Source organism: Pundamilia nyererei, unplaced genomic scaffold, assembly GCF_000239375.1.
Source record: "Pundamilia nyererei isolate P.nyererei 1_Seehausen unplaced genomic scaffold, PunNye1.0 scaffold00039, whole genome shotgun sequence".
NCBI lineage: Eukaryota > Metazoa > Chordata > Actinopteri > Cichliformes > Cichlidae > Pundamilia > Pundamilia nyererei.
The window spans coordinates 1,629,150-1,656,972 of NW_005187440.1; the positions used below are offsets into that span (position 1 = coordinate 1,629,150).

The window sequence follows — 27,823 nt, forward strand, 5'->3', positions numbered from 1 at the left end:
ACACACACACACACACACACACACACACACACACACACACACACACACACACACACACACACACACAGATAATATCGAATCACCAGTTAGCTGGTACCTGGAGAGAGCCCTGCCTGGGTGAACATGCAAGCTCCACGCAGCCTGTGAATTCGAACCCACGACTTCCTCGCTGTGAGGGAGCAGTTCTAAACTCGGCATTGTCCTCCCACCCACACCCATTTTTTTTTATTTCACACCAAAATAATTTACTGTAGATGGATGGAAGATGTGTGAATGTAATTACGAGGTGTTCTGTCCATTTGAGCTCTAAATGAGACTGAATTTTGTATATATTTGGCAGCTATTTTTCTAATCATATTTAACATTCTTAACACAGTCTTAACAAGCTGCCAGTTTACCTCATTCTCTGATTTCCATGCTCTCTGCACGCCAGTTTATTTTACTATTTTTACTTGTTCAGCCTAGATAAAAATAGCAAAGATTGTTGGCACAAAGCTGGACCACAAGTTTAGACCCATATGTATACAGTCCTAGTATTGATCCTAAATATAATAGCCCAAAATATAATAGTCCTCAAATTGTTATGATGATCTACCCAACATAACAACACAGATACAATTAAATTCCCACACATTACGTTTAAGTTATTTCTGCTGTAACAGAGGAATATTTTAGGAATATTTTCACAATTTTGGTATTACTACTTATATATACAGTTGTATTTAATTCAGTGGTTGTCACTATATACTATAACTTGTGTTTCTCTACTGTTACACATTAGAGATCACTTGTCTCCCAGCCACATACATTCTTACTGAACTATAAGTACTAATGTTCCCATTGTGACTTGCTTAGATGGCTATATGTGTGGTGCATCAGTAATATTTTAAACCTTCAGCTTTCTTGACTTCTCTGCCTGTTGTTCTCAACATTTCATCCCAGTAATCCCTGCAACATTTTCACTGGATCTCATTCGAAATCCTCCTCCCTTTAAAGCGACGCCTGACTATTATTTCCTTCCTGTGAGTCACATGGTGAGCTTGATCCCACATCAAGGCCTCTCTCTCTGTCTTTCTCTCTCCTTTATGTGCGCGTTCTGACACTAAGAGAGCGGGCAGATAAACATTCATGAAGCTTCTTGAAGGAATGATGCTGGTTTAGCATATACAGTGGATACGTGCAAAGTTAGGTCCTTGACTCTAATGGAAATATAATCGTGACAAATGGTCAAAGAGCACACAACAAATTCTGAGCTCAACAGTCTGCAGGCTAACAAACAGTTATAGTGTCAAAATATCTCCTTGTGTCACCGGTACACACTTTCTTTCTTTTCCTGCCAGTCCTGCAGTGACTACCATTTTCCCTGCTTCCCGTCTTATTGGATCTTCTCCACCCACTTTACACACATGCTAATTCTGCCAGTAAACCTGCCACTACTGATAAAGGCTCAGTTTTTCTCCATGCGAGTCTGTTGGAGTTTCTTTTGTCATTGTGTGCCAACTGCTACCCGTATCTATTCCCACCTGAATTCCACCTGAATCTGCCTACCCGTACTTACTGTATCTTGCATTATTCGTCATTAAATTACTTGACTTTTTCCTTCCTGCCAGGCACATTGATTTGTAAGAGCAGAATTGGAGATTCTGTGTGTGTGAGGGAGGACAGAATCGTGAGCATCACAGATGATTTGAATATGCTGTAGGAATTATATAACTGCATTTGAGCAGGCACTAAGGAGGCTAAAGCTCAATATGAGTAAAGATGAGGTTTTGGTAGCTTATTCACCCTGTTACAGTACCCCTTGCCCTAACTGTCAGAATAAAAGCTTCGACAATAGACTGTAGTGTTATACTACGAGACAGAGATGTAAACAGACCAAACAGTGTTTGTTGTGCTGTATTAAAATTAACCATTCACTGATCTGATCTCAAATATATATGCAGGCGAAGCCTTTACAACAGAGTCATTTTGGAATTAAAGGTTATTGCAAAATAGAAAGTAGCTCCATATAACAATGGCTGTGTCAGCTTCCTGATTATTGCTGTTTCTAGGGTGTCCTATTTATTCTATTGTCATGAATAATTATAATTATTTGCATGAATAATAAATAAAATGTTTAAATGATTTAAACCATTAAACATGAACATACATAGCTGGTGCTCATTGTAGCTTCCAAGCACAATCCCGTACTCAGAAATCTAATAAGCCTGATACGGGGTGTATGGATTTAGTGTTGTCTAATCCCACTCCATGGGGGATTAAGAAAACTAATATTGTAACAAAAACAATTTTCATAATAGACACGCTGCAAATCTGAGGATCAGTCGCATCTCAAGAATTTGGCAGTCCATCCTTCCACAGTGCCGGTCCACACTTCTATTATAACTCGGTTTCCTCACGCAAAGCAGACTGAAGCAGCACTCTGAATTTGTTTCGTGCTCAGATCTTTCGTCAGCAGCACGTATTTCCACAAGACACATATGTACGCATTCACACATACTCACGTGCAGGTCCCATGAAACTAGAAATGACACACTTGGCTGTCAGGACAGACAGGCTGAGGTTAGAACATTGGCAGCCGCAGTTATGCCACGTCTAATTGCCTCTCTCCGTGTATTCTCCTGTTGTATGTGCGTGTGTGTGTGAGATTCTCTCACGCAGAGTCGTCTGCGTAGTGTCTTTCACGCCTTCTGTGTGCAGACGTGATGACTCAATGTGAGATCGCATGCATGTGTGGATATGTGATAGTCCACTGGTCTTAACATTTGAGGACATTTTGACTTGATCCCAACAACCGACTGCTCATATTTTGGTTTACGCCCACACCTAATATAGTCTTTAGAAGTGAGGAAACTATGAGACTTAGCACAATTCAAAATGTGTCAAACCACTTTGTTTGAAAATCTTCCATTTTTGCTCTGTTTAGGTGTCATTTCAGTTGATTCCAATTAAACCATGTCCCATATGTTCCATCAGTGCCACTTTCCTAGACAGATGGCAGTATTTAAAACTTAAAAAACAACAACAACATATATCTGGTTCTATATGCCAGCTCTTTTTTAATTAACAACAAAAATATTTCAACCCTGATTAATTTGATGGCAGTCTTAGTTACTGTGGTGGCAAAAAGTGTGGTCTAATGCCTCCCTTGGCAGCAGTCGGTCCTCGAGAAGCTCCGTCGTCAGAAATACACAAAAGAGCAACTGGTGTTTAGTCCTCAATCAAACAAACACACACTGTTTCAATAAACAAATCTGCCTTTTCCCATCATGGCGTGAGAAATTGATTTATTTTGATTTCGCGCCGCACTCAGCCAGCACATAACAGGGCACATTAAAGTTGGTTATCTTGCTGAGAAGTTGGAGGTGTGCAGCCTGTCACCTGCAGCTCTTTATCAACAGCACAGTTGTTGTTTGTTCTTGTTCCATTACTTTTACAGTGGTGACAAATATCTTGTTTCCTATGGCATCTTCACAGAAAACGTCTAAGCTGTGGCTGTTTTTTCATATCTTTGATATGTTGAGGAGAACACATGGTAAGCTAACTGGAATCTAGCGCACCCAGGTTTTTCCAAATACAGGCTTTTCAAATTCCTGTGAAACCTAGTGTGTCTGAAAGCAGGAGCTTCTTGTGAGCAAAATAAGTTTTGCGTAGCAACAGGTTTCAAATAAGCGTTGCAATTTAACTAGGACACCAACACATTTTCAAGGGAGAAACAGAATCAGGTATTCTTAGTGTGATTTTTTTTTTTTTTTTTTTTTTGTGGTTTTCTATCTATCTAGCCTGTCTTTTAAAAAGTGGATACTTTCCATGCAGAAGTGGGAGAAAGCTCTGTCTCTTCAGCATCAGGTCATCTGTTGTTTCAAACATTGTTCAAACCGGCAGACCTTGATTTCTAAATGTGATCTTCCGAGAGAGATCAAACACTCTATTTCAGAATCGATATTGAGGAAATCTGATTTATCGGGGGGACATCTATTTTTCCATTTTCTAAAATAGTTCTGTCTTTGGTTTGTTCACTCAGTATTATGCTCAAGATCACATTGCTTCACTGAATGTATGGAAACATGTAATGAGTTTGATTAGCTGCGTGATTATGGCTAAAAATGATCTTTTAATTGTACCGTTGTATATAAATTTTCTAAATTAATCCGTTTTAATTAATCTTTGCAGAAAAAGAAACCTTTATTTACCTGGCCTAAATCTTTCAGAAAGAAAATTAAAAACAAACAAACATTTGACTCCATTCGTTGTACCTGCCTGTTGGAAGTAAATATAACTCACCAGCTGTGAGATCCCTCTCTATTTCCCCTGTTACATTTTGCATACAGTGCAGATTTTGCCACTTTAGAAAGATAATTGCTCGAGGGGATAACATATCTTTTGTGGAGTATGTTGACCATTTTCCTGACACCTTCGTTACTCACTGTGTTTATTGGTCTCATGTGTGGCCACATGGAATGTGATTGGTTGGTGTTTGTGAGGTGGATGGATATACTGATGTGCTGCACGGACTCACTTTCATGGATGTCTGAGTCTGCCTCGGTGCATTTATTACACTACAGTTTGTGATGTTTTTTAGGTGGTTTGATCAGTTAGTTGTGTTGCTTTGCAGGCACAGACACACAACTTTACAGCACTTTTTGTATATGGTTTGTTCTTTTATTAACATCACTTGCCCTAAATCCGAAGTTTTTCCAGAAGAATCCGCTTCGAGGGACAGGCTCTTAGTCTTGTGCTGTGCCAGGCATTTACATTTTGTTGTATCTCTGTCTTTTAATGTTTAATTTACTCGTCCAGACTAGTCCAGGATACTTCCGGCTGTGATGGGCACTGATGTTAGGAGTGCTTGATTTGCTTTTGGCTTTTTCTGCTGGTGGAGCAGAAACTCTCATGTTTGTTTAATTGCACCAAGCCAAAATCATGATCAAGATCAAGATTTGATTAGTTGTGCAGGGTGAAGTTTAATGTTTTTCCAACATTAAAGCTACTTTATATCATTTTAATAGATTTTTGTCTTTATAGGGTTTTTTTGTATTTCTCTATTTAGCCAATGTGTGGACATTCAATAAAATTGTGTGGTTGCATCTGTTCACTTATATACTTGTTGCTTGGACACATAGCTAGAATCGTGGGCTGTGTCTCTGTGTGTCTTCAGCACGCAGCTACAGTGTAGCCACACATCTATGAAATGAATACTAGCTATAACCAGCAGTTTGTGAAGAAGTACCCTGTGTCACAGAGACACATCAGAACTTGCTATGTGATGTCTTCCTTGTTTTTTTTCTTGTTGAGGATAAGATTTGAAGAGAGCAGGGATGTCTGTTGTAGTTCATTTTAAGCATTTGCATTTGCAGTGTCCTCAGAAAAATACCAAAGTGTGTTAGGCCAACAAAGCTGTGGGTGAGTTAGCAATTCTTCGTTTATTGCTCAGTAAAGTTCATTGCAGTATCTTTATTGCCATCTAGAGAGCCATTTGTTTTGAGTGTAGCAGATTCAGTATGGGTCACAAGTGAACTGAAAGGCCCATTATTAAGGAATACTGCAGTTCATTGACAGATTATTTTTACCATTATAGCCTTTTCTCTCTTACTTATCAAAATGACTTCCAAAGCTGAAAAAATATTCTGTAAAGCTCTGTCGGAGATTGAGCGAATAAGCAACGCAGCACTGATCCTACTAATCTTGGCTGGCAGAGTTGTTAGACTTGTATATTTTCTAACTAGTTTTTATTTTTATTTCGTTTTGACCTTTTGTTTTTTTTTTTTTAATACAGTTTAGTTTGAGTTAGTTCCCAGAGTGGATTTTCTTATTTAAATTGACTTTTTTATGATTTGGAAATGTTTAGTTTTAGTTTAGTTTTTATTAGTTTCACTGTTAGTTTTTGTCTTTTTATTTATTATTGTATGGAGGATGTGACAGAGGCAATAGTTACGAAAATTAGTGCATATTTTACAATAACAACACATAACTTTATGAAAGCAGTTGACCGATCCAGAGTGTCAATAAACATGTGTATCCATCATATAGTTTATTTAGTATATAGTAATAAATTTATTTAAGTTCTAAAACAACTAAACTAAAACAAAATAATTTCACAAAGTTTTAATTTCTCGAATGCTTTCACATAATAACCTATGATAACCTTGACATGCAGGATTCAGTGTGCTAAGTGTCTCCAGTTTGGTAGTGGTAATCACGAGCCTGGTAGTAAGTTATTTACGCCACTGGCTTAAATCACAAATTCAACACACTATAAATTATTTAAAGGAACAACAACATCACTTTTGGAAACTGGTTTCCCCAAATGTTTGATATAAATTTCTCATTTAAACTGGATCTGATTTTTTTTTTTTTAACTAGGAAAAAAGTTAACATTAATTGTCTAACTTTCAAAAAACAAAAATATCCAAAGCAGGCATCAGGGATAACATCTTTAGATATTTCCTTATATATTACAACCTGGTCTTTGTCTTTTTATTGATCTGGAGAAAGAGGAGGCGTAATCATGAGAATGATAAAGTGGTGTTTTCTCAGAGAGAACTTTTACTTTAATGACTCATGCAAACATTACACAGTTTACAAAAATTGTACGAAATAGATTCATAGTTCATTTACACATATTGTCACTGCCTCAGACAAACAGAGCAACCACTTAATACTCTATAAAAGCAAACAATGGTTAAAATCTATAATCTTTTTAAAATGTCATGTATATAGCTGATATTCACTAGTACAGCCCTCAACACGGAACACAATTAGAAACATTTATTGATTATTGATAGAGTACAGTGGCTGTATGGTAAGCAATGATCGAAGCCTGAGACTAAGTTTTGTGGAAGGACTCAGTGAGGACTGCTGTTGCCTCCAGAGCTGGGCAGATCTGAGCGGGGGTGAGAAAGATGGAGGAAGGGTAGGGCACATAATCAAACAGGCATGTACACAGGGCATTTACTGTATAGACGTACAGTCTGACGGGAGGTGTATGAAGTCCCTTTTAACCCGTTAACCTGGTAACTGCTTCTGAAGTTAAGATGAGTTATGTCCAACTGGTTAACCATACGTTATTATTCACACTTTAGTGCCATAACCTCTTTAAAAACTTTGTGACAAGTTGTATTGTTGGCTTAAGCAAGTGAGCGCTACATTAAATTTTGTTTTGCAACTTTTGGATAAAACAGTTTGTTTTGTTTTTTTAGTTACTGGGAACGTGGAAATCTTAAAGCATCGGAGAGTGCAGTACATTTTAAATTTAATTTGAAAACGTTGTTCAGGTTTGCGGTCAATGAGCTGTGGGAGAATGAATGTGGCAGCACAGAATTTTCATACACTGATGAAATGTTTTCTCTCCTTCTGGGGTTGCTGATTGTGTGTTCTCGAGTTAGAAACTACTATTGTTTCATTTCTTTTGAGGGTATTTCATTGTGTACACGCTTTTATTTGTCAGGTTTTGATTTACTATCTTTTGTTGTTATCTGCATGTCATTAGGAGCCTATGCACAGGGACTATGCATGAGAATGAGCTTTTAGCTATATTTGGTATAATGCATATATTCTGCATTTTCCCTGCTAAATAAATAAATAAAGCATTGCCTTTTTCTCAAAGACAATAGAGGATTTGGATAAGTTTTAGTAATCATTTCACAGTAGCAAACAAAAAGACTTTTACCCAAAAGATAGATAAACAAACTTGGATAAAATATCTCTTCACAATCCGATGCAATAAGCTGTCACCTGTCTAGGGGACAATGGTGCAGATTTGAATGTGACGGTAATTTGGGGGCCATTTAATTAGATGTATTCATTCTGATCAGAGTGTATTATTATGAAAAGACTAAAATAAGACAAAGGATCAACATAACTGGGCAGAAAGAAACATTTTTTTAGAAGGAGCTCAGAGAATAACAGCTGCTCTTTAGCTTAGAGATATAAACAGTATCATTTGGCTATCTGATCAAGATGCCACCTGTCTGCCTGTGGAGGCCCATCTCTGAGGAAACCTTTAGGCAGACTTAGTCGCTGCAGTATAAAATATCCCGTGGAGTGTGGGAATGCCTCGAGATACCCCAGGATTAGCTGTGGGGAAAACCGAAGATTAGAGCAATTCACATGTGAAATGTATTTCATACTTAATATTATGGTGATTGTGGAGACACGTCTATAGCTCTGAAGTGTCCATATAAGTGCAATTCTACAGCACTTATTCCATCATTGTTAAATAACAAAGTTGTGTTATACACGCCACTCCCCTGCTTTTTAATTTTACTCCTTCTTTGACATTCCTCACTGGTGTTCTTTTGATATCAGTAATACGCTGATATCAAAAGAACAATTTAAAAATAAAAGTACTTTTACATTAAGGGCAGTTAATTCCAGTGGGAAAGAGAAACGCAAAGCATAAATAAATATGACAAATTACTTAGAAATCAAGTAAAGGTGAGGTGAGTTTTATTATTTTCACTCTGCATTTACAACAGCTTCAAACAGAAATTAAAATGGGAAAATATAAGAAAGAAAATGCTATTATAACAGAGAACATTCAGAATAAACACTTTATATTTGTGTATTGATGGATGTCCGAAATGTACACCATTCAGTGTATGTACCACTGAATGTAGGTCTTTGGAGGCATTTTGAATTACATTTCAAGTCCCTTATGAGTAATGATTGATATTTCTACATGCCACTTTTTGCACAATACTTAAGATAATCATAAAGAACGATGGAAACAATCTCACAAGTCAGTTAAAGTTGACCTGCGGGAGGATGACAGCGTGCAAAAAGCAGTAGTTTTGGAGGCAGGTAGAGTGACGAGGGTTTATAAGTGTCAAAGCATTGTAATGGGGTGTTGCCATCTCAGACAGCACATGTGTCTCTCTGGTGTAAAGTATATTTCTGAGCCCTGTTGCTCATAATCATAATAATAACAGCGAATCATTTGCATTGTTTCTCCGCAGCTCTCACTGTCTCAGCTGGCAGCTACTTCACGCTACCCGACCATCAGCCACTCCAGCTCGGCGTTGCCGTGGCAACAGTCGTTTCCTTCTCTGCTCCATCCTTCCCCATTGGCATCGGCCCACCAGCTGTCACATGTCGTAAGATTTCCACCCCCGTTCGCTCACACGCGCACCCACAGAAACGCACACATCCTTCACACACGCACTCACGCGCGCTGCAGAAAATACACAAACACTAGGTGAAAGTAAGTCATAGATACATTTACGAGGTGTACATTCAATCATAGCGAAGACGCACAATGTCGTACATTGTCCGCTTCTTCACTGGAGTACAAAGCCACACTCACCTTTACAGCACTCAGCTACCAGCTCATACCCATGTACCCATGGAGACACAAACACACACACATCCTCTAACCTGAACTCCAGCCCTGCACACTCTTTGTCTTTGGAGATGCTGGAGGTGCCGAAGCGGATTCTTTTCATCTTTAGAATCAAAAGAAACATTATTTTTTCACTTGGATTTTCAATTATTCTACAAAGACTGCTTTTTTTAAATAAGGTACTCACTGTTCTACATCAAACTCATGTTTTGACTAATTAGGAAAAAATATGTTTAACCTACCCTGTCCAGTACTTCTTTTATTGGTGATTGGTAATTGGTAACAATTAGCTGTTTTCGTGTGTAAATCAACCCTCCATTTGAAATACAAATTCTGGCAATAAAAAGTTTTTTTTTAATGAATGCCTTTTTATCAAACTCTCTTTGATTTAATCCCTATACTTTCCAGTGAACTAGCACAGAGATAATAATGAAAATTACATCAGAGAAAAAAACATATCCGACTGACTCTAAATGCTAACAAGCTTTATGCATCTGAACGCAAGTCCTATCATTGCAGCCAGAGGATTCACTGCAGCGTAAATGAGGAAGCAAGCTATACTGTTCTGATTTGATTAACTTTGCTGAATAATTTCCTGAAATGATGCAGGGCTAACCTGTTCCCTGCAGTTGTAGGTGTTTGCTGCTGCGAATTGCCTGCCAGACTCATTTTGCCTTTGAAAGCTGCCTTGTCTTTGCTAAATTAGACTACGTTCACCCACAAATATGCATATATTTGGAAATATGCACATTAGAAGCATTGGAAGAATCTCATAGAATGGCGAGGAAATCATAATGCTGTAATCCTGGGATTAACCCTGAATCTTTTTCAGCTTATCGAAATCAGTTTTCACATCCTTATATATGCACATTTGCTCTTTGATGTAGAAAAAAAATCCACATAGCATATTGCCCTTGTTTGAGAAGTATAGGGATTTGTTTGGCTGCTTGTAAACAGTTTCAGTTTAGTCACATCCTGCAGCTGGGGATGGACCGTTTTCTCGAAATGCAGGAGGCACAGGGCATGTTTATTTCTACTTTTATGTTATTAGTGATAATCAACTTAAGCCTGTCACAAGTAGTCACAATATAAGCTTTGTTAATTGCAACTGGAGTGTTGTTGGTTATATCTGCTGTGAAGTTTCCAAAGTGCTCACTGTTAATACATCAAGTCTGCAATGCCACTGGGCTATAAGGGGAAATGCACACACTAATCGTTGCCATGGTTATAGCTCACACAGAGATCTTGACCCTGCCATCTTGATGACTCTGTTTTTTAAATCTTGTTTTGTTTTTCTTTCTGGAAAGGAATTCACATCGGCAATTATGGTGCCTAACTGCAAGGACATTTGAATATCATTAGTTATGTAATATTTTGTATTCTTTTTAACTTAACCCCATGTCTCCTGTCTTTCATATGAGGACAGAACTGGTGGCTAATGTAGTATCTAGTCCTCTAATGTACAGGTGACAGCAAAGCACTGTGGAAACACCATTGCAGATTTGTTCAAATTTAAGCGTACACACCAGCAAATGTGTTCGCTTGCCTCCCCTTTATTATCACATTAGATTGTAGGGGCTCGTTCAGTGCTGCCCTGGACTGTATACCTGCTTTCAGGTATACCCCTTTCAGCATAGCTGAGAAGTCCTGCGATATTGTAACTAATCAACTACAGCTTTAATGGATTTCCTTCATATTTCATGCTCAAAATCTATATATCTTAAACCATGAATCATTCTGCAGAAATAAGCCAGGAACTAGGAATCAGACTTACTGGAAGGATCAAATATAATAAGAAAGACAACATGGCAGAAGGACACAATACAATTTCATTTTGAAAGACGGACTAGGTCGTGTTGTGAAATTGTCAGAATAACTTTATCCACTTTTCTATCTATCTAAAAGTAGGAACATCTTGTACTTACTGGGCTAAATTCCAAGAAATAAGCTTCATTTATACCCATGTTCTCTCATTCACACAAGTTGTAATGCTTTTTATTTCTTTCCATATATATATATCAAATCTAATGTCTGTTTCTGGCAACACAGCAGCATTTCCTTTTTTTAGTAATAGGTTAGCTTGGCACCTACAGTTGCACCTACAGTTGCACCGGTTGGCTTCCAACTGCATCACAGAATGTTTTACATTAAAGGAAAACTGAATGTTAAATTATTTCCGTTACTATGTGTGCATCAATCCCAAAACAATAGATGTAATAATTATTTATTATAATTATTGTTCTACAGTGTAGAAGAGTAGCACATACAGGGAGTGAGAAGCTTTATTACTATGAATTTTACTATGTTATGTTTTTACATAAGACATGCTGTATTATGTTCTTTCATAGTGTATATAACCTTTCTTTAAAGGTCACATTCTGCTAGCAGTTTGAAAATATTACCTTAAATGCAGGCGACTTGTTAAAGTGCCTGACTTTGGTTGCTTGGTTTGTACTTTCTAAATGCCAATACTGTAGAATCCACTGCTGGATTTCATATAGGGCAGAAAACACTGTCAACATTACTGTGTACTGTGTATTTCCTTGGTCTCCGCGCTGGCATTTCATTCTGTTCTGATACTGTAAGCAAGTTTCTGAGACTCCTTTTGCGTATATTGAGTAATTAAACTAGATTGCAGCGTTTATTGTTTAAACCTCCATTTGTCCTTGTAACCTTACACCCTGAACTCACCAGCCTATAAAAAGTGCTCGTATGTCATCACACTCCATAGGTTTTATGGTAGCAAGTTGAGATAAAGTATAACTCAATTACTCTGAGCCTTTAAAATGTGTTAAGACTTCTACATTATGCATTGAAATTCTCTTAGGTTATTATATTGCAGGTTGTTTGATCAGAGAATAACGGTGCATATGTAGGGTATGTTGAATATACGTATATATAGTAGCACGACTTTGGTCGAGGTTATTACCAGCACGTTTGACGGAAAGCCCAATAATGCTCAGCCTCGTATGGTGTGTAATAGGCCAACTGAACCATGCACATGTATCAAAGACCAGGGGAAAAAAACAACTGCAAAATGACACCATTAGCACTTCTTAGCTAATTATCTTCGCTAATACCCCTCCAGCTGTGTGCCTGTCAATGACAATGAAGTGGGGATTAATGTTTGCCACAAAAAATGTAGAAATGTCGAACTGATCCACAGGCAATTAACTGTGCTGTTTCTTTTCATAAATATATTGTAAAGTCGAGTACTGTAAAGCAGCACAATGCAAACGTTGGTGATTAAAAATGCAAAATGCACTCTTAAAGAAAAATAATTTAACTTGTTATAGGCTGATTAAGTCATCTGTGCTTTTTCCTGAACTTACTGTCATTGGCCCTTCCAATGCTTCGGCAGCCTTAGCTTGACTATAGCGCTGCCTATTGTGCATTAGCATTGACATATTTATCCTTTAAAACGCTTTTTATTTGCCCCATACTGTTTTCCTCTTGTATTCTTTATGGAAAAATGTAAATTTGGGTCCCATCTTGACAGATTTTTTTTTTCTTGAAAAACACCAAAAATCACAATGAATTGACCCTGACTGCATTGTGCACTTATCCAGATTTTAATTTATCGTATCCATCTGGACAATTAGCAGCCAGTGTCGTTCAGTGATGCCCCAAACTATGACAATCAATAATCTACTAAATTGAAATGATGTTTCTTTATTACGGTGACTGTGAGCATTTTGACTCAGGACCACATAACCTGTCCTGTTCTATTAGAGCAAAACATTTTTGAAAAGTTCCCCTGAGAAATGCACAATTTACTCCTGTTTAAATAACATTTGCTAAAGCCCGCAGCGTCCAGCTGTCTTTGTTTCTGACACACTTTGAAAGAGTTGTGTGTCTGCGGTGTATATTGATGGACAAGGCTATTTATAGTCTTATGACTCATAGATAAGCTTTGAGGATCAATGCAGACATCCAGTAAACCTAACCAGAGTAAGCTCTTTACGTCCTCCGTGACATATGGCTGCTGTTTTTTAAAGATATGCATTTCCACTGTAAGTGTGCGGTTGGAACTGCTTTTCAGAGTATTAGGCAATTTCCTGAATCAGTTTTAGCTAATCCACCACAAGCTTTCATCCTATTGCCTTGTAAATATAATCCAAGTCTCCATAATGCAGTATACATGCTTTCCATACATCAAGGTGACAATAATGTTTTGCAAAGCAAGTCCTCTTTTGATTCCTTTCTGTCCATAACTGTAATACAGTTCAGTCAATTCACGTTGCTGCACATGGCTTCACTGACACGTGTGTGTAATGTTGTTAAGGAACTGGCTGTGTGCCATTCTGTATAATACGTCTGAGTAAGTTATCGTGGTAAAAACAATAGCGTTGACGTAAAATCCTCATGTACTGCAGCCAGTGGTAATCTCATTTATTGGATTATGCATTAATCATTCCTTGCTTTGTTATTAATGATTTTTATTTCAGGCCTGCTCAGCTGTCAGCAACTTCGCCCACCTGGAGATGGACCTTCAGCAAAGAGGAGGTGATTCAGCTTCACTTCATGATGAGGGAGACCAACTTCAGGAGCTGCCCTTCACCCCTGTCCATGCCCCTGTCATTACTCTGGGGATGAATGTGCCCAGGTGAGCCCAGTCTGTTGTCTGCCTCAGACACGAGCAGTGATGTGACCCAGAAAGAAAAGACTCTTTTTAAAAAAATAGTTATTGGACATCAACAATAACTTTTATAAAAGTTTGAAGATCCCAAATCTCTGCAATGTTCAGTTCAGTTTGCCCAAGGCCATTTTAAGGTAAAGATCTCATAATGTTATTGAGAGAAAACACAAGATTAATTCTCAAGAACTTAGCAACACTGAGGAGAAAAAAAACTCCTTTATTGGAGGAAACCTGTGAAACAAACCGCAATTGGAAAGGCAGCCATGTATCATGACCACTTAGGGGAAGGGGGACAGTGGAGAGAGTAAGAGAACCCAGAGAAATAAGAAATACTGACATCAGATCAGTGTATGAACTTAGATCATGATACTGAAGGTTGAGAGAGAGAAATACCAATGTAGAGAGGGTTTCTACTGCTAGGATCCTAATTGCTGAGGGTTCTAGCTCCCATTTTACTTTTGACAACTTTAGAAAACACATGTAAGCTAGCACCCTAAGAGTTTCTCTATTTGGATAATCTACTACTGTACTGTGAGCTCTGTAAGACTTGTTCATTAAGAGCTTGTGTGTGAGGAGAAGGATTTGAATTTACACATCAAAACACGCTTAAAACAAATGAAATGCCAAATGGCCATAAAATATTAACAGTGTCTTTTTTGTGTGTGTGTTTTATCAGCTAATGTTTTATTTTACTCCAAGAGTATCCATCATGTTTTAGGATAGCCTTCCTAAAACATGATGGATACTCTCTTAAAAATGTAATATTGTGGCATATTTTTTCATGCTCTCTCCACTGTGCATCTGAATCATCATTACTCATGTTATTGTTAGTCATTTACACCGGTCTTTAATCCAGCATGTGGGACCACTCTGCAACCCAAAGCTATCTGTGATCCTCTGTAAGGAGGATATGGAGGCTTTGTTGTTGGCGTCAGCTGTGCACCACAAATTGCAATAAAGGCCAGTTTTTATTTGTAAAACATTAAACAATGATAGATGCCTTTGAACTGCAGCACTGAAAAATGCATTAGCTGAAAACTAACTGGAATCGGGTGGCCACGATTAGTGTGTAAAAATATGTTTTTAGTGGATTCCTGATTTGTCAAACAACCGTGTTTTCAGCTAACTGAAAAACACAATTTTCTCCCTTTCTTCTAGTTGTACTTTCAGTGATTTCCACCTCGCTACAGCTTCTGATTTGGCTAACCTCTCCATGTCAGCATGGGAGGGTGACTCATGTTTGACAGGAAACATTACTAAAGAAAGGCACTTCAAATATCCTTTCAACATGCTACTGTTTTATGAAGCCTGGTATCCTGCGTGAACTCTAGTACGGTCCTTTATTACCACAAAAGTTTGCTATCTTGCTATCTACAGAGGGATATTGATTGGCTCACTAATTGGCAACATGTTTGCACTGGGTAGGATAACACTTCTGCCAGTAAGTAGGAGAATTCAGGTCAGAGCCAATTTAAAGAAAAATGTTTTGTCAGCTTTTACATCCCACTTTGGGTAATGGTTTCAGCACTGTTTGTTAGTGTGAAATTCATTATTAAATCCAGCTGTAAGGGAGAGGTTTTGACTTTGATTTAGTTGAGCAGAATGCAATGAACTCAGCAGGCAATTTACGATCATAATGTCAGTGGAAATATAGCCAGGTCTTAGACAGGAAACCGAATGAGAGAGTGCATTCTGCAAATAATGGGCACACAAACTCCGAAACAAGGCATTCTGCTAGTACAGAGAGTCAGTAAATAAGCAGCTGGCTCTGAAACTGTTTTCCGATCCCAGAGTTTGGATCCAGACACGATGCTGTTCAGTTCAGTGGGCTGAAACATCTCTGCCTTTTCACTCGGATCCAAAACATCTTTTTGACTGTTTTCAGTGTGGAATGACCCAGTTCTTTTGAGAAGAACAATGAAGTCTAAAGAAGTTTAATTGAAGTTGCCGTGCATATCTGATTGAGCCTCTTTTGAAATAAAAATGATGGCTTGAATATTAACTGGGGCTAAATTAAGATACAACTCTGAGCGATGGGGGAGAGAAGGAAAGCATGAAATTGACACAGCTGCAGAGGAAAAGCCCAGTCGACTGTCTTCTTCACTGATGTTACCTTAATTAGTTTGATCAGGGCTTCGTTCTTTCACAAATGTGACACTGTGGGCTCAACATGGACACAGGCAGCATTACTGTTATGAGAAGCCCAAACATTATTGTTCATTTTTCTATGCCGGCACTTTAGTCAGCCATCTGTGCACGGTGTTAGCATTGAGAGTATAAGTTATAAATGTTACCGTAGTTGTGGGAAAACAGGTGGCCACTATGATTAGAGATAACTGCCAATTATGCAAGAAAATCCTTTGGGAGTGCTTTGGCACCCGTTCTCGCTCCCCTGTTAGTATTGTTGTGGTACCGCTGCTTGACAGATATTGCTGACATCCTTATGCTGCCTAATCATCATTTCCCCACATTTTTCTTAAGTCCAGCCGGATATTGAAATTCAGGTTCAGTTTAATTGGATGAAGTCACTAAATTGAAGTTATTGCCCAAAAGATAAACATCTTGAGTCGAGATGGAACTGATCCAAGGCAAACAAAGCTAGGTCGAAAAATGATAAAAACAGCATTGTATTCCGCTCCACAGATCCAGACATTTTTTTTCCGCCTCATTTACAACCGCAAATCACCCAAGTGAAGCCAGTGCAGTGGGGACTAAACGCATTACCTCCTGCTGCTCGTAAAGCATCAAGAACGCATTTGCTGAAGTCTTTTCTGCTTGGCGAATGATTGATGTGTGCTGAATTTTTCCTCTAATTTAACTCTAGTTCCTGCTCAGTCAGCTCCAGAAGCTCATTGGCCCACCTCTTCTCGGCTGGTTTCCCTGACATCGTGGACTCTAGTGGACAGGTGGCTGATGTCCTGGATCCCACAGAACCCCTACCCTTTGATCCCAATCGAGAAGAGAATGACCTGCAGGGAAACTTGCTGGTGTTCCAGTTTCTGGCGTTTACTAGGTGAGGCCTGCAGTACTGTGTCACATGTGGTTGAGGTGTTACTACTGTATAGCATAGCTTAATTGCTGTTGTCTTTGTTGCTGTTAAAGATTTGGCTTTAACACCATGACAGATTGCAAATTAGTTACTTTTTTGCTTCCAGAAATGGCAGATTTGTTGTATTCTAAGTGAAACAGAGCAGCCATTGATTCGACAACCTTGCCAATATCTTTCTGTACACTGAGCCACTATCTGTGTAGAGATTTGGAGACTGATTGACGGCCAAGGGCGGCTCCTCCCCGCCTCAAGGGTTATCTATTTTTCAAGATTTCAATGCGTTTAAACCAGGCATAAGGTCCTGCCACCCTCTACATACATGTCGAGCACATACCCCTACAGAGTATGCACACATACACTCATGGTTGCAGAAAAGCACATTTCCTGTCAGCACAGGCTGAATTGTACCCCTGTCAGCGTCCCATCACGAAAACCCTGGAGCTGGCATCAACTCTGACAGGGGCTGACAGTGGAGCGGGGTTGGGAGGGGGGTGGGGAATGACGACTGCCGAACGATAGGTACAAAACACACCGATTTTTGTGTCTCTCTATCTTGTCATCAGCGCTGTTGGCATTGCTTACATTTGTCTTGTTCATCATGGACTCACCATCATGGTGCCATGACCACCCATGCATCAACCTTTACACTCTCTAACCTCTTGCTGTTTTGAGATGCATAATCAGTGCTTTGTGTGTGACTAGATTAAAAGACTCTGCTTTTGATTATAATTAATTACACTGTCTGAAAGTGCACCGTCTTTGCCTGTCACAGCTGCATGTCTGCTCAGTTTTAACAAATGATAGCAAAATCCTACCAATGGTACGACACTATATTTTACATTGTGCACGAATCAGTCGTGTAACATAGTCCCTGGAAACTCTCAACCATTTTTAAAAACATTAAGAAGGTTTTTATTTAAAATCTGGCACCTTTTGATCCTTTTTGGATCAATATTGGACAATCCGATGTGAAATCTGCCTGCGTGTGGGTCTAAAGTGTCCTTGATAAATCATTAAGTAACACGATTCTTTGTGATGGCAAAGAGGAGGAAAGAAGTGGCAGGAAAAAGGGGAAAGAGCGACAAGCACTTGAAATCTTGTTACCAAAGAGGTATTGAAAAATTTAATAGGGCTGCAATCTTCTACTTTTCGCCTCTTCTTCATTTCATTTTATCAGTAACTTTATTAGTATTTAAAATTTCAGAAAAACATGTCTCTGAGGCGAAGTCTGCAGATTTTTTAAGGTAATGACAGTGTGTGCTTTGTAAAAAATAAGTCTCTATAGAGTAACTTTTCTATGAAAATTGCTGCTACAGTAAAAATAAAGGGAAATATATTCCAGAGTAAATTAAGAAACTATGAAAAAATACATACAAGTTTATTTAGAGGAAAAAAAATTGTTTAGGCAGGAGGTTAATACTCAAACCTTCATCACAGTACCTGATATACCTAAAACCATGACAGATGTCATTGTGAGTTTTGATCAAATAAATCAGGTGCTGATTTCCAGAGTTGAACTTGTATTTGGTAGCACTTCACTTTTCAAAGGTTCAAAGAGATACTGAAACAAGTCTAGGAGGCATCATTAGGCTGAAAAACCAAAAATGCATCAGAGAGACAGCAGTAATGTCAGGAGTGGCCAAATTAAAAGCCTGGTACATTTGTAAAGGGAGGAATGCATTGGCCAACTCAGCAACAGTGAAAAGACTAGAAGACCGTGGAAAATGGTCAAAGTGAAAGATGACAGAAGTTGTTATGAAAAACCTTTCACAATATCTACCCAAGCCAGCAACACTCTTGAGGAGGCAGGTGTATCACTGTAAAGCTCAAGAGACACCATCATGAATGGAAATACAGAGTGTTAACAACAACATGCAAACCACTGGTTACACACAAGACCAAGAAGGCCAAATTAGCTGTACCAGAATGATGGGAAGAGAAACGTATAGAGAAGGAAAGGAACAACTCATGATCTGAAGCCTACCTCATCATCTGTCAAACATGGTGGAGGCAATGTTCTGACAAGGCCATGTATTGCTGTCAGTGGAACTGGTTCACTAGTGTTTGACGATGTGAATGCTGATAGAAGTAGCAGATTGAATTGTGAAGTGTACAGGACTATACTCTCTGCTCACATTCTGTCAAACGGTGTAAAACTGATAGGGCAGCTCTACACACCGTGTACAGATAATGACCAAATCATACTGTAAAAGCAACTCAAGAGTTTCTGAAGGGACAAAAGTTGGACATTCTTCAGTGGCCAAGATAGTCACCTGGTCTCAACCCAACAGAGAATCCAAAAGAGACACAGAGACTGACAAACCAGTAGCAACTGAAGGTGACTGCAGGAAATGCATCACAGAGAATCTCAAAAGAGAAAACACGGCATCTGGTGATGTCCACGGGTTCTAGACATCAGAGAGTCATTGACTGCAAATTATTTTCATCAAAGTATTAAAATCAGTCCTTGCATTTAAAACGATTTTAGTTTATTCAGATACTTTTGAGCCTCTGAAAGTGGGAAGCTGTATAAAAATGAAGGTAATACAGCTGAAGCTCCGCACTTAAATCACGTCTTGATTGTTTTATCTAAAGTCCTCTGTGGTCATGTACAGAGACAAAATTACAAATACTCGTGGACCTAAATGTAAAAGCCGACAGATAAATCACTCTTTGTGGTAGCAATTGGGAAGGAAGGTTATAGTCAGCCCTTGTTTTATTGCAAATTATACACCATGGGTGCAAGCTGAAACACTATCACATTATCAGTTGGATAGTACAAGAAAACATATAAATGTCTGAGTGTATAAATTTACTTAAGTGTTTATGTTGTGATGCTATGAAAGCCTGTTCAGTCCCTCTGGATCTTTTTCATCACCATCTTAGGGCAGCCTGAAGTGGAAACTAAAGCCTCAAACTGGAACATAAATTTTGAATCTCTGTTGGTCGTTCTAGAGTGAGGTAAGGCTGAGTTACCTCAAAATTATGACAAACAGGTATGGCAGACTGGGCTTCCGCCAGCGGCAGCAGTACCATTTAGACAGGCAGGGAGCCTGTGAATAGGCAGTGTAATTTCCACCTCTCACCCGGGCGCCATAATTATCAATCTTGTCTGTTTACTGAATGAATATTAATGCTGGCTCCTCTTTGAAGATGGAGCATAGCATCGTCTTTAACAGTGGAACACCAGAGCTTGTGATTGACTGGGAGGTCATACGCCGCTCTTATTAGTTTCCACTTTGAAATCTACGGCTTCGGCAGTCTGTGGTCATGAGGGGGCCCTCACAGCACTCCCTGCTTGTTTTTAAAATGCTTTTTCTTTTTCCTCAATACTCATTGACTGGTTGATAATTTATTCATCATATGGAAGCAAGAAGCTCATCCTGAAACTTGCTCTGTTTTAAATGTGCTTGGCGCTGAAATCGGGTGCTTGCAGGCTCACAGGGACTTTATGTGGGCTAACTGCAGTTTCAAGTGTGGGATTAGAAATGCGTATGTGTGCATGAAATCACACTCAGAGGGTGGCGTTTGTGTGAAAAGCAGTACACAGCACACAAGGAGGAGGTTCTCATAGCCCCAAAGATTACTTTTTCTAAACAGGAGTCCCAGTAAACAAACACAAGAAAAGTATTCTATTTGTGGCAATAGATAACCTAGATATTTATATATATATTTATACACTTTTCTCTCGTCCACAGATCTCATAACACGTTCTCTTGCTGCGTTTCATTTTAAAAAAATGAATTGTGAATTTGTACCCACTTAGTCAGGAATCCAGTTTTCTTAGCAACTTTAAAGTTAAGCTCTTATCCTCTTTTTGGTTTTGAAGTTTTCACTTTTAAGCAGCTACAAAGTTAAACGACTCCTATAAGATGTGCAGAATATTCATTTTTTAAACATTTGAAAAGATTCTGGGGAAAAAATTTATTTTCTAAATATAACAGATTTCAATTTCTTTGTATGCTAATTTATTTACACTGTATTCTTATACGGTCATTATCATTGTAATCATTATTTTTACATAATAACAATCATCTCCTGCTGTCTTTTCACAGAATAGCAGCACCGGGTGTTGGTCCCGATTGGCCTGAAAACATCTACTTCACCTTCCAGTTCTATCGCTTTCCACCAGTCACATCACAGCGGCTCAAGTTGCTGACTGGTGACAAGGTTCAGCACAAAGCTAGCAATCCACTTCCCTGTGTCCTCGCCTCCATTAACAAAGATGGCACAGTTAACACTGGTAAGAATTCGCAGCTTAAAAAAAATATTGTTCATTCCATTTTTGAAAAATATTATATAATGGTTATGTGTTGCCTTTGTGTCCCCTAAGCGTTATCAGAAGATAACTGCATATTGCATGCTTTAGAAAATCGCCACACTTGTGTGTGAGACTCTGCCGTTGATTATAAAAAGTGTACGAGGCGTATATCTGTTCCAGATTCAGAGTTTATGCCAGGCTGAGATTCATTGTACTGCTCTCCAGGTTAACATTGTACAATCACTTCCTACAAACTGCAAGCTCATTCCATGATGCTCCATGATGTTCTCTGATGCTGAGGCACTTCTCTTTCAATCAGCCAAGCGGGCGCTGATTGATGTCAGGTCTATTCATGTAGCAACTAATGAAATGGAAGAGATATTACAGCTTCTGACAGAGCGTGATATTGAGCGCACAAACAACACCCCCCCACCCCATTCCTACGCCCACCCGTATTCTCTATTCCCCAGACACACACTTCAGTCTAACTCTGTCAATATTTCTCCGACTGTCTCTGCATCTCTCTCAGCCTATAGCATCCGGAATGCACTTCCACAAAGCCGTGCTACATCAAGACAAATCCTTCCAGATATTGTATTGCTGGGAGCCTTTTCACCTATTTCCAGACAGCTGTTGAACTACTAAAGCTTTCCTTTCTTATTTGAAGAATAAAACGCTTAGCTTATCACCACCGGCGGTTAGTCCATTCACAGCTTGTTTCCACAAATGTCAAAATCTGCCTCATGTGCCTGCATGCTTTACTTGCAGAACCACAAAAACTGTTTATGTACAATTAAAAGTTTTCCCTTTCTGTGATGATGTAATTTCAGTTGGCTAGCTCAAATAGCAGATTATAACTTAGGGTATCATTAGCTAAAAGACTAACGCAAGCTGAGCACACAATGACCCAAATGAACTGGATTTTTTTTTTTTGTATTGGGTTAAATTGGTGATTCTGTTCAATATTAATGGAATTTTGAACATATTTAATGTCACTACAAGAGAATTTGTGTATCAAAAGTAATATAAGCTAAACAGAGAGTGCGAGGGAGGTGAATCTGAAAGGAAAACTTGATTTACTAAACCCTGGAGTTTTGTTTCTATAGCCTTACTTAGTCTGCTTTGTTACTGCTGCCATCAAGTGAACCTAACGAGAGGGTATTTTTCTTTCCTCTTTGTGGATTCATTCCACTTGATTTCATCCCGTGCATCTTATGATCCAACTGATTTAAAGCAATCTTTTTTTTTTAAGAAACATTTGATATGCTGCTCATTTTACTGCCAAAGGATATAGTTAGTACTGTTTTATTCCTAAAAATGAATCTAATGACTAAGGTGTAAGACATAGTTTTCACAGGAGCTTCACAGGATAGTTGGTGGTAAAGTTAAAATGAGAGTGGAATGTTGCTTTCTATCTGCTGGGAGACACAATCTCCATAAATTTGTTTTACTGTGTCAGTCTTATATTTCCGACTTGTTTTGTACTGCCACAGTAATAATTCTGTAGTAATTTTCTCCAGTCTAGGTGATACTGTAACATTTAAAGCTTGAGCTTTTGTAAGGAATCTCAGTTTACTGCAGTAATGAATAGTTGCAGACCTTCAGCAGCGTAACTACTCTTTCTCCTTCAAAAGCATTGATACAGTGGGTCAGTGACATCTTGTTGCATAAGATTGTTTCAACTTAATTCAGTGTATTTCAGTAGCTCTATTATTATTGAAACTCTTCTGTAAAGCATGATTGAGTCGATTGAAAAAAAAGTTCCTATTTTATTCTCATTCTTTGAACCTTCATTTCCTGAGGAAATATCTATTTCTTGCTTCAGTCGTTCACTGCTTAGGTGGCTGTTCAGTGTGGCCGTGTCAAATATAAAATTCACGGTCATGTTTTGTTTGTTTGTTTTATGATGTCCTCTGCACTCTATTCAGCATGATTGCAAAGCGCTACAGTTCACACATTGTACTTTAACGCTCTCTGACACTTACTTTGAAAAGTTGATGGGTTTTTTGCCCTGCTGTCAAAATGTATCTCTTTAACGTGTCCATACCTGAATATCAACATGTTGGCAGGATTCGATTGTGATCAGAAAAAGTCATTGCATACATACAGACACACACAGAATGTTTTCTTGCTTTTATCCTGATAGCTAAATACACCTCAACTTGTGCTAGAACCGTCTCTCCTGGTATAATAAAAACATTTAGTGAGGAAGCAGCTACTGTATGAGGCACCACCTTCCCACCTTTTGGCCTTAATGTGTGTGATGGAAGGTCAGGGGATGGTGGAGACCGCCTGGCCACAGTTCAGTGTAGTACAACATAGATGAAAAGCTGGTTGTCAGTTTCTCTTTCACTATGGCAAAGAGAGAGCCTGGCAGAGAACGGATGGATAGTTTCTCTGGGGGAGTGTCTGCGTCATGTGTTTTATGGTATGGACTTTTCTTTGACCTGTTACAAGTTGTAAAACGTTATTATTTACATTTAAAGTTGCATTTGCTTAGTTTACTGCATTGCATCATTGGATAGAAATTACTATTGCTATTGCAGTTCAGTGACAGAGGGAGTGCTATATATATTTTACTACTACAGATTAAAGAAGACAGTTTAATCACTGTTTTTCAATAATGTTTTTAATTTCTAGCTATACTGCACAAATTAGTCCAAATGTAAAATCTTGAAAGCACTCTTTAAGTGATTTATAAAGATGTGAACGATCCAAGTATTGTACGAGATCAGTGATTTGGTATCTGCTCTCTGGTTTGAGCTTCCTATGTGCGTGTGTGTGTGCAAGAAACGGTAAGAGTCAGAGATGGGAGTTTTAGAGAGAATATGGAAACCGGTACCAAACGACTCATGGACCGGTACCAGTCCGAGGCCCGGGGGTTGGGGACTGCTGCTGTAAACCACTTAAACCAGTGTGGCTGTAACAATATGATACATACCTCATGTGATTATGTTTTAGAATCCATTTTGGTATTGGGCTTATCTTTCTGCCATGTGATCAGCTTTCTACATGGGAAATGATGAATACGAAGCCTGGGAGCAAAATTCAAAACCACACACCCAGATTTCTTTGTGTAGAGAGTCAGTGCACAGAGAAATCTATGTGTCTTCCAGGCATTTTATGATATACAGACCAAGTGATTGTGGTGCAACTGAACACTCAAAGACTGAGAGGGAAATGAGGCACAGTTGGGTGTCTTGATGTTTACCTTATGGAAGATAACTGAAGCAGAAACTACAGTGTTCTGCCTCAACGGCTGATTTCTCTTATTTATTGTTTTTTTCCCTTTTTTTTCAATTTGCAAGTAATTGAAATGGTTAACATGTAGCTGTTACAAATTAAAGTACTGCCACAAAGAGCAAATGAATTTGCAATCATCTGTCTTTGTGTTAATTAGTAATTTGAGGCTTCAAAAAGAGACAATATTAAAGTCAGCAGTGGGACACAGCGGTGGAGAATCTGAACAGATAGTAGCAGCAACAAATCAATATGTGAAGTGTGTTATTTTTTATTTTTTTCTTAGCAAATATCTACCAGGGATAATCCCAGATCCCCACACAGCCAGAGTCCACCCACACTGCTGTTTTTATTTGCTTCCTGATTAGAACTCTTCTCGGGAGTGCGTTTGATTGACGTGTCTGAGGTTTTTTTCTCCTTTTTTTCCTTCTCTTTTGCACATGTATTGCTCATTAAGATTAAACCAAAAAAAAAACAAAAAACACCAACACAGCACCAATAGAATAAATACAATACATAAATACATGTTTATGTATTGTGTTTATGTGTTGAAGCCCTTCTAAACAACACATCGTTTTCTCATCAGATACAGCGTTACACGGTTTGAATGTGCATATCAAAAGTGATGGAGGGGTTTAGTTCGTTCTAGAGAGAAACCTTTAGAAAAGTCCATTATTCTGTTGCATGTTTCTGTTCTCTGCCGACTTGGGGCTGTGAAACATCATCACTTTACACCCACACTGACTCCCAACAGACAAGAGTCAGAGTTCCTTGTCCACTGTGTCACATTTGCATTAATATATAGTTAGACATTTGCTGAAAACGACTTTTATCTCAGCGTGTGGGCTGCTTTCCATACAAATGTATTGATCTAAAAATGGTGTGGATTATTAATCAAGTACATAATAATCCAGACATTGCAATAAGAAGCCCTTAGTGGCCAGTGTGATCTTTTCTTTCATTCGTTCTTTCTTTCTTTCTTTCTTTCTTTCTTTCTTTCTTTCTTTCTTTCTTTCTTTCTTTCTTTCTTTTTAACAAAAAGGCAGACATATTGGTAATTGTTGATCTACGGTTCTCATCAGTCCTTTCCACATCTATCAGTACACTCTGTGCTTTCTCTTTGTTTTCTTTGCCTGCAGCCCTCACAGTGTTTTTGTGAATTGTTGATCCCTCCCTGGGTGTTCAGGCTGCCCAACCTGCTGTAAACATACCAAGTGCCCGCCCGTCCAGGTTAGGGGGAGGTATGTTGGGTGCTGCCCCTTGTCTGCAGGTCGAGCCGCACATACACGCGACCCCGTGCAACCCTTGGGCCAGATCTGTCAGTTCCTCCCCACTTGTGAGCACAAACACACAGCACATTCTGTCTCCTTCTCTCGCTCTCCTTCTGTGCTCTCATTGCCACACGTCCACAGCACACAACCCTAGAGCATGCTGAGAGAATTAATGGTCCAAGTGGAAAGAGTTGGCGGGTGGTTGGGGAGATGGAGGGAGGAGGGATTGGTGAAGGAGGAGGAGGTGTAGGTTAAAGGAGAAAGAGTTCTGAAAAGACTATATCACGAGTGCCGTGGTCTTTCTCTTCCCTCTCTCTTCGCCTGTTTCTTTTGTATACAGACAAGCCTGTGATGCCCTCTTAGTAAAAATCTAAAGTTGTAACTGTCATGTAAGTTACGTGAATTGGAGATTTTTCTATAATCTACAGTGTGTTCAAGTCATGGCCCACAGGAAAAAGTTGGCCCTTCACAAATGTTAATCCAGCCTGCATATCGCTTTAGGTTCTTAAATAAATTTCAATTTGACCTACTCGGTTGTAGAAGTCATCTGCAAAGCAGTGTGCACCTCACACACGTGCTAAAACTGGATGCAACAAACAGGAAAGTTAGCTCTTAAGGCAGACCATTTCAGCTGTGGTAGGAGACTGAATAAACTATGCCTTCACCGAGTGTAAAGAGGCAATTTCTGTTTTCAAAGAACTTAATTTGTTGTTTGAATCCACATACCAGTAAAGGTATGGAGTCATGGACAAGGAACAAAGGCTTTGGAAAGTCCCTGAACAAAAAAAAAAAGCTGTGCAACTGTGTGTTCCTTCAAGGCCAAACTCAAAGTGATGGAGATGCAACGGTGTCGGTTTTGTATCGGCAGCCAGCTTCATGGCAGAAACGGTAAAAGCTGTTTTCCTTGCCTTATGTTTTTAATGAGACAGTTACTGAGCTCTGATGTTCAGGCCTGCAAAACAGCCTATATGAGACTTGTTAAAATAAAATATTCGCCATTGTTCTAAGCTTTTACATCAACTGTAAATACAGGCTTCTAAGTCAATTTGTTATAATTTGTTTGAATTGTAATCAGAATGCAATATTTTTTCTTGATAAAATGCTGTCATGGTTAAGAAACTTTTGTTTTCTGGCTTAATCCTCTATGCCAGGCACATCAAACTCATTTTACATTGTGGGCCCACTTTCATCTTATGTGGGCTGGACCAGTAACACTCAGCTTTCTGTCAATGTAACACATTTTAACTACACATTTAATCAATGACACGATCTTTATATAAGACAAAATAACAAAATTTTAACAGTATGTTTGAGAAATGTTGCTAAATTAAATGAAGGAAATCTGTCAGCATGACTCTTTGGGCTTAATTTTAAGAAGTAAATGTGTGAAATAACAGAATTCTATAATTTAAATACTGTGGTGTGTTTTTTTGGAGAGGGTCAAGTAGGAAGCAGTAGGCTGTAAAATGTAATAAAAAATATAGTTAAAAGTACCAAATTTAAGTCCTCCACATTTTCCTTTCCATGGGCCAGATCAGAGTCTTCACTGGGCCAGTTCTGGCACCTGCGCCTTATGTTATACACTCCTGCTTTATACAAACCAAACTATACACAAATTGGCTACAAGATGCATAATTTCCCAATCAAATGAAATCCTGTTAATAAACTATATGTCTGACCCTTGGTGTGACCCTTACGTTAGCAAAAGTGAATTTGACACCCGTGTCCTACTTGGTACTCGTTTTTCTTTTTAATTTTGAAATCTCTTTTTAGAGATCTGAGCAGAAGTCTGTAAGACATTCACTGTAATCTTCCTCAACCTATTTACAGGGGGTGTATTTTCTTTGCTACTTTATTGTTGTAACCCCGCAAATGCGGCTCGTCTGTGAAGCACTTTGATGTACCTGGGTCTTTTAACTAGATTTACTAAACCTGCGCAAATTTGCGTAACTTCCCTAAACCCAACACCCCCTAGAATTACTGGGTTTTTATTTTCTGGTGCAAGTCCCGAGGTGTTAAGCAC

The 27,823-nt window shown here is 38.8% G+C and overlaps 1 protein-coding gene across 3 annotated transcripts in view; it reads left to right on the forward strand.

The window, feature by feature from the left end:
- Positions 1 to 27,823, forward strand: part of nphp4 (nephronophthisis 4) — a 173,745-nt gene that overhangs the window by 97,748 nt on the left and 48,174 nt on the right. For all 3 annotated transcript variants that reach the window (XM_013910278.1, XM_005730733.1, XM_005730732.1), the window contains exons 13-16: positions 8,958 to 9,095; positions 13,789 to 13,946; positions 16,804 to 16,992; positions 21,084 to 21,271. In XM_013910278.1, coding sequence (XP_013765732.1) covers positions 8,958 to 9,095; positions 13,789 to 13,946; positions 16,804 to 16,992; positions 21,084 to 21,271 — 673 coding nt within the window. The remainder of the gene's footprint in view (positions 1 to 8,957; positions 9,096 to 13,788; positions 13,947 to 16,803; positions 16,993 to 21,083; positions 21,272 to 27,823) is intronic.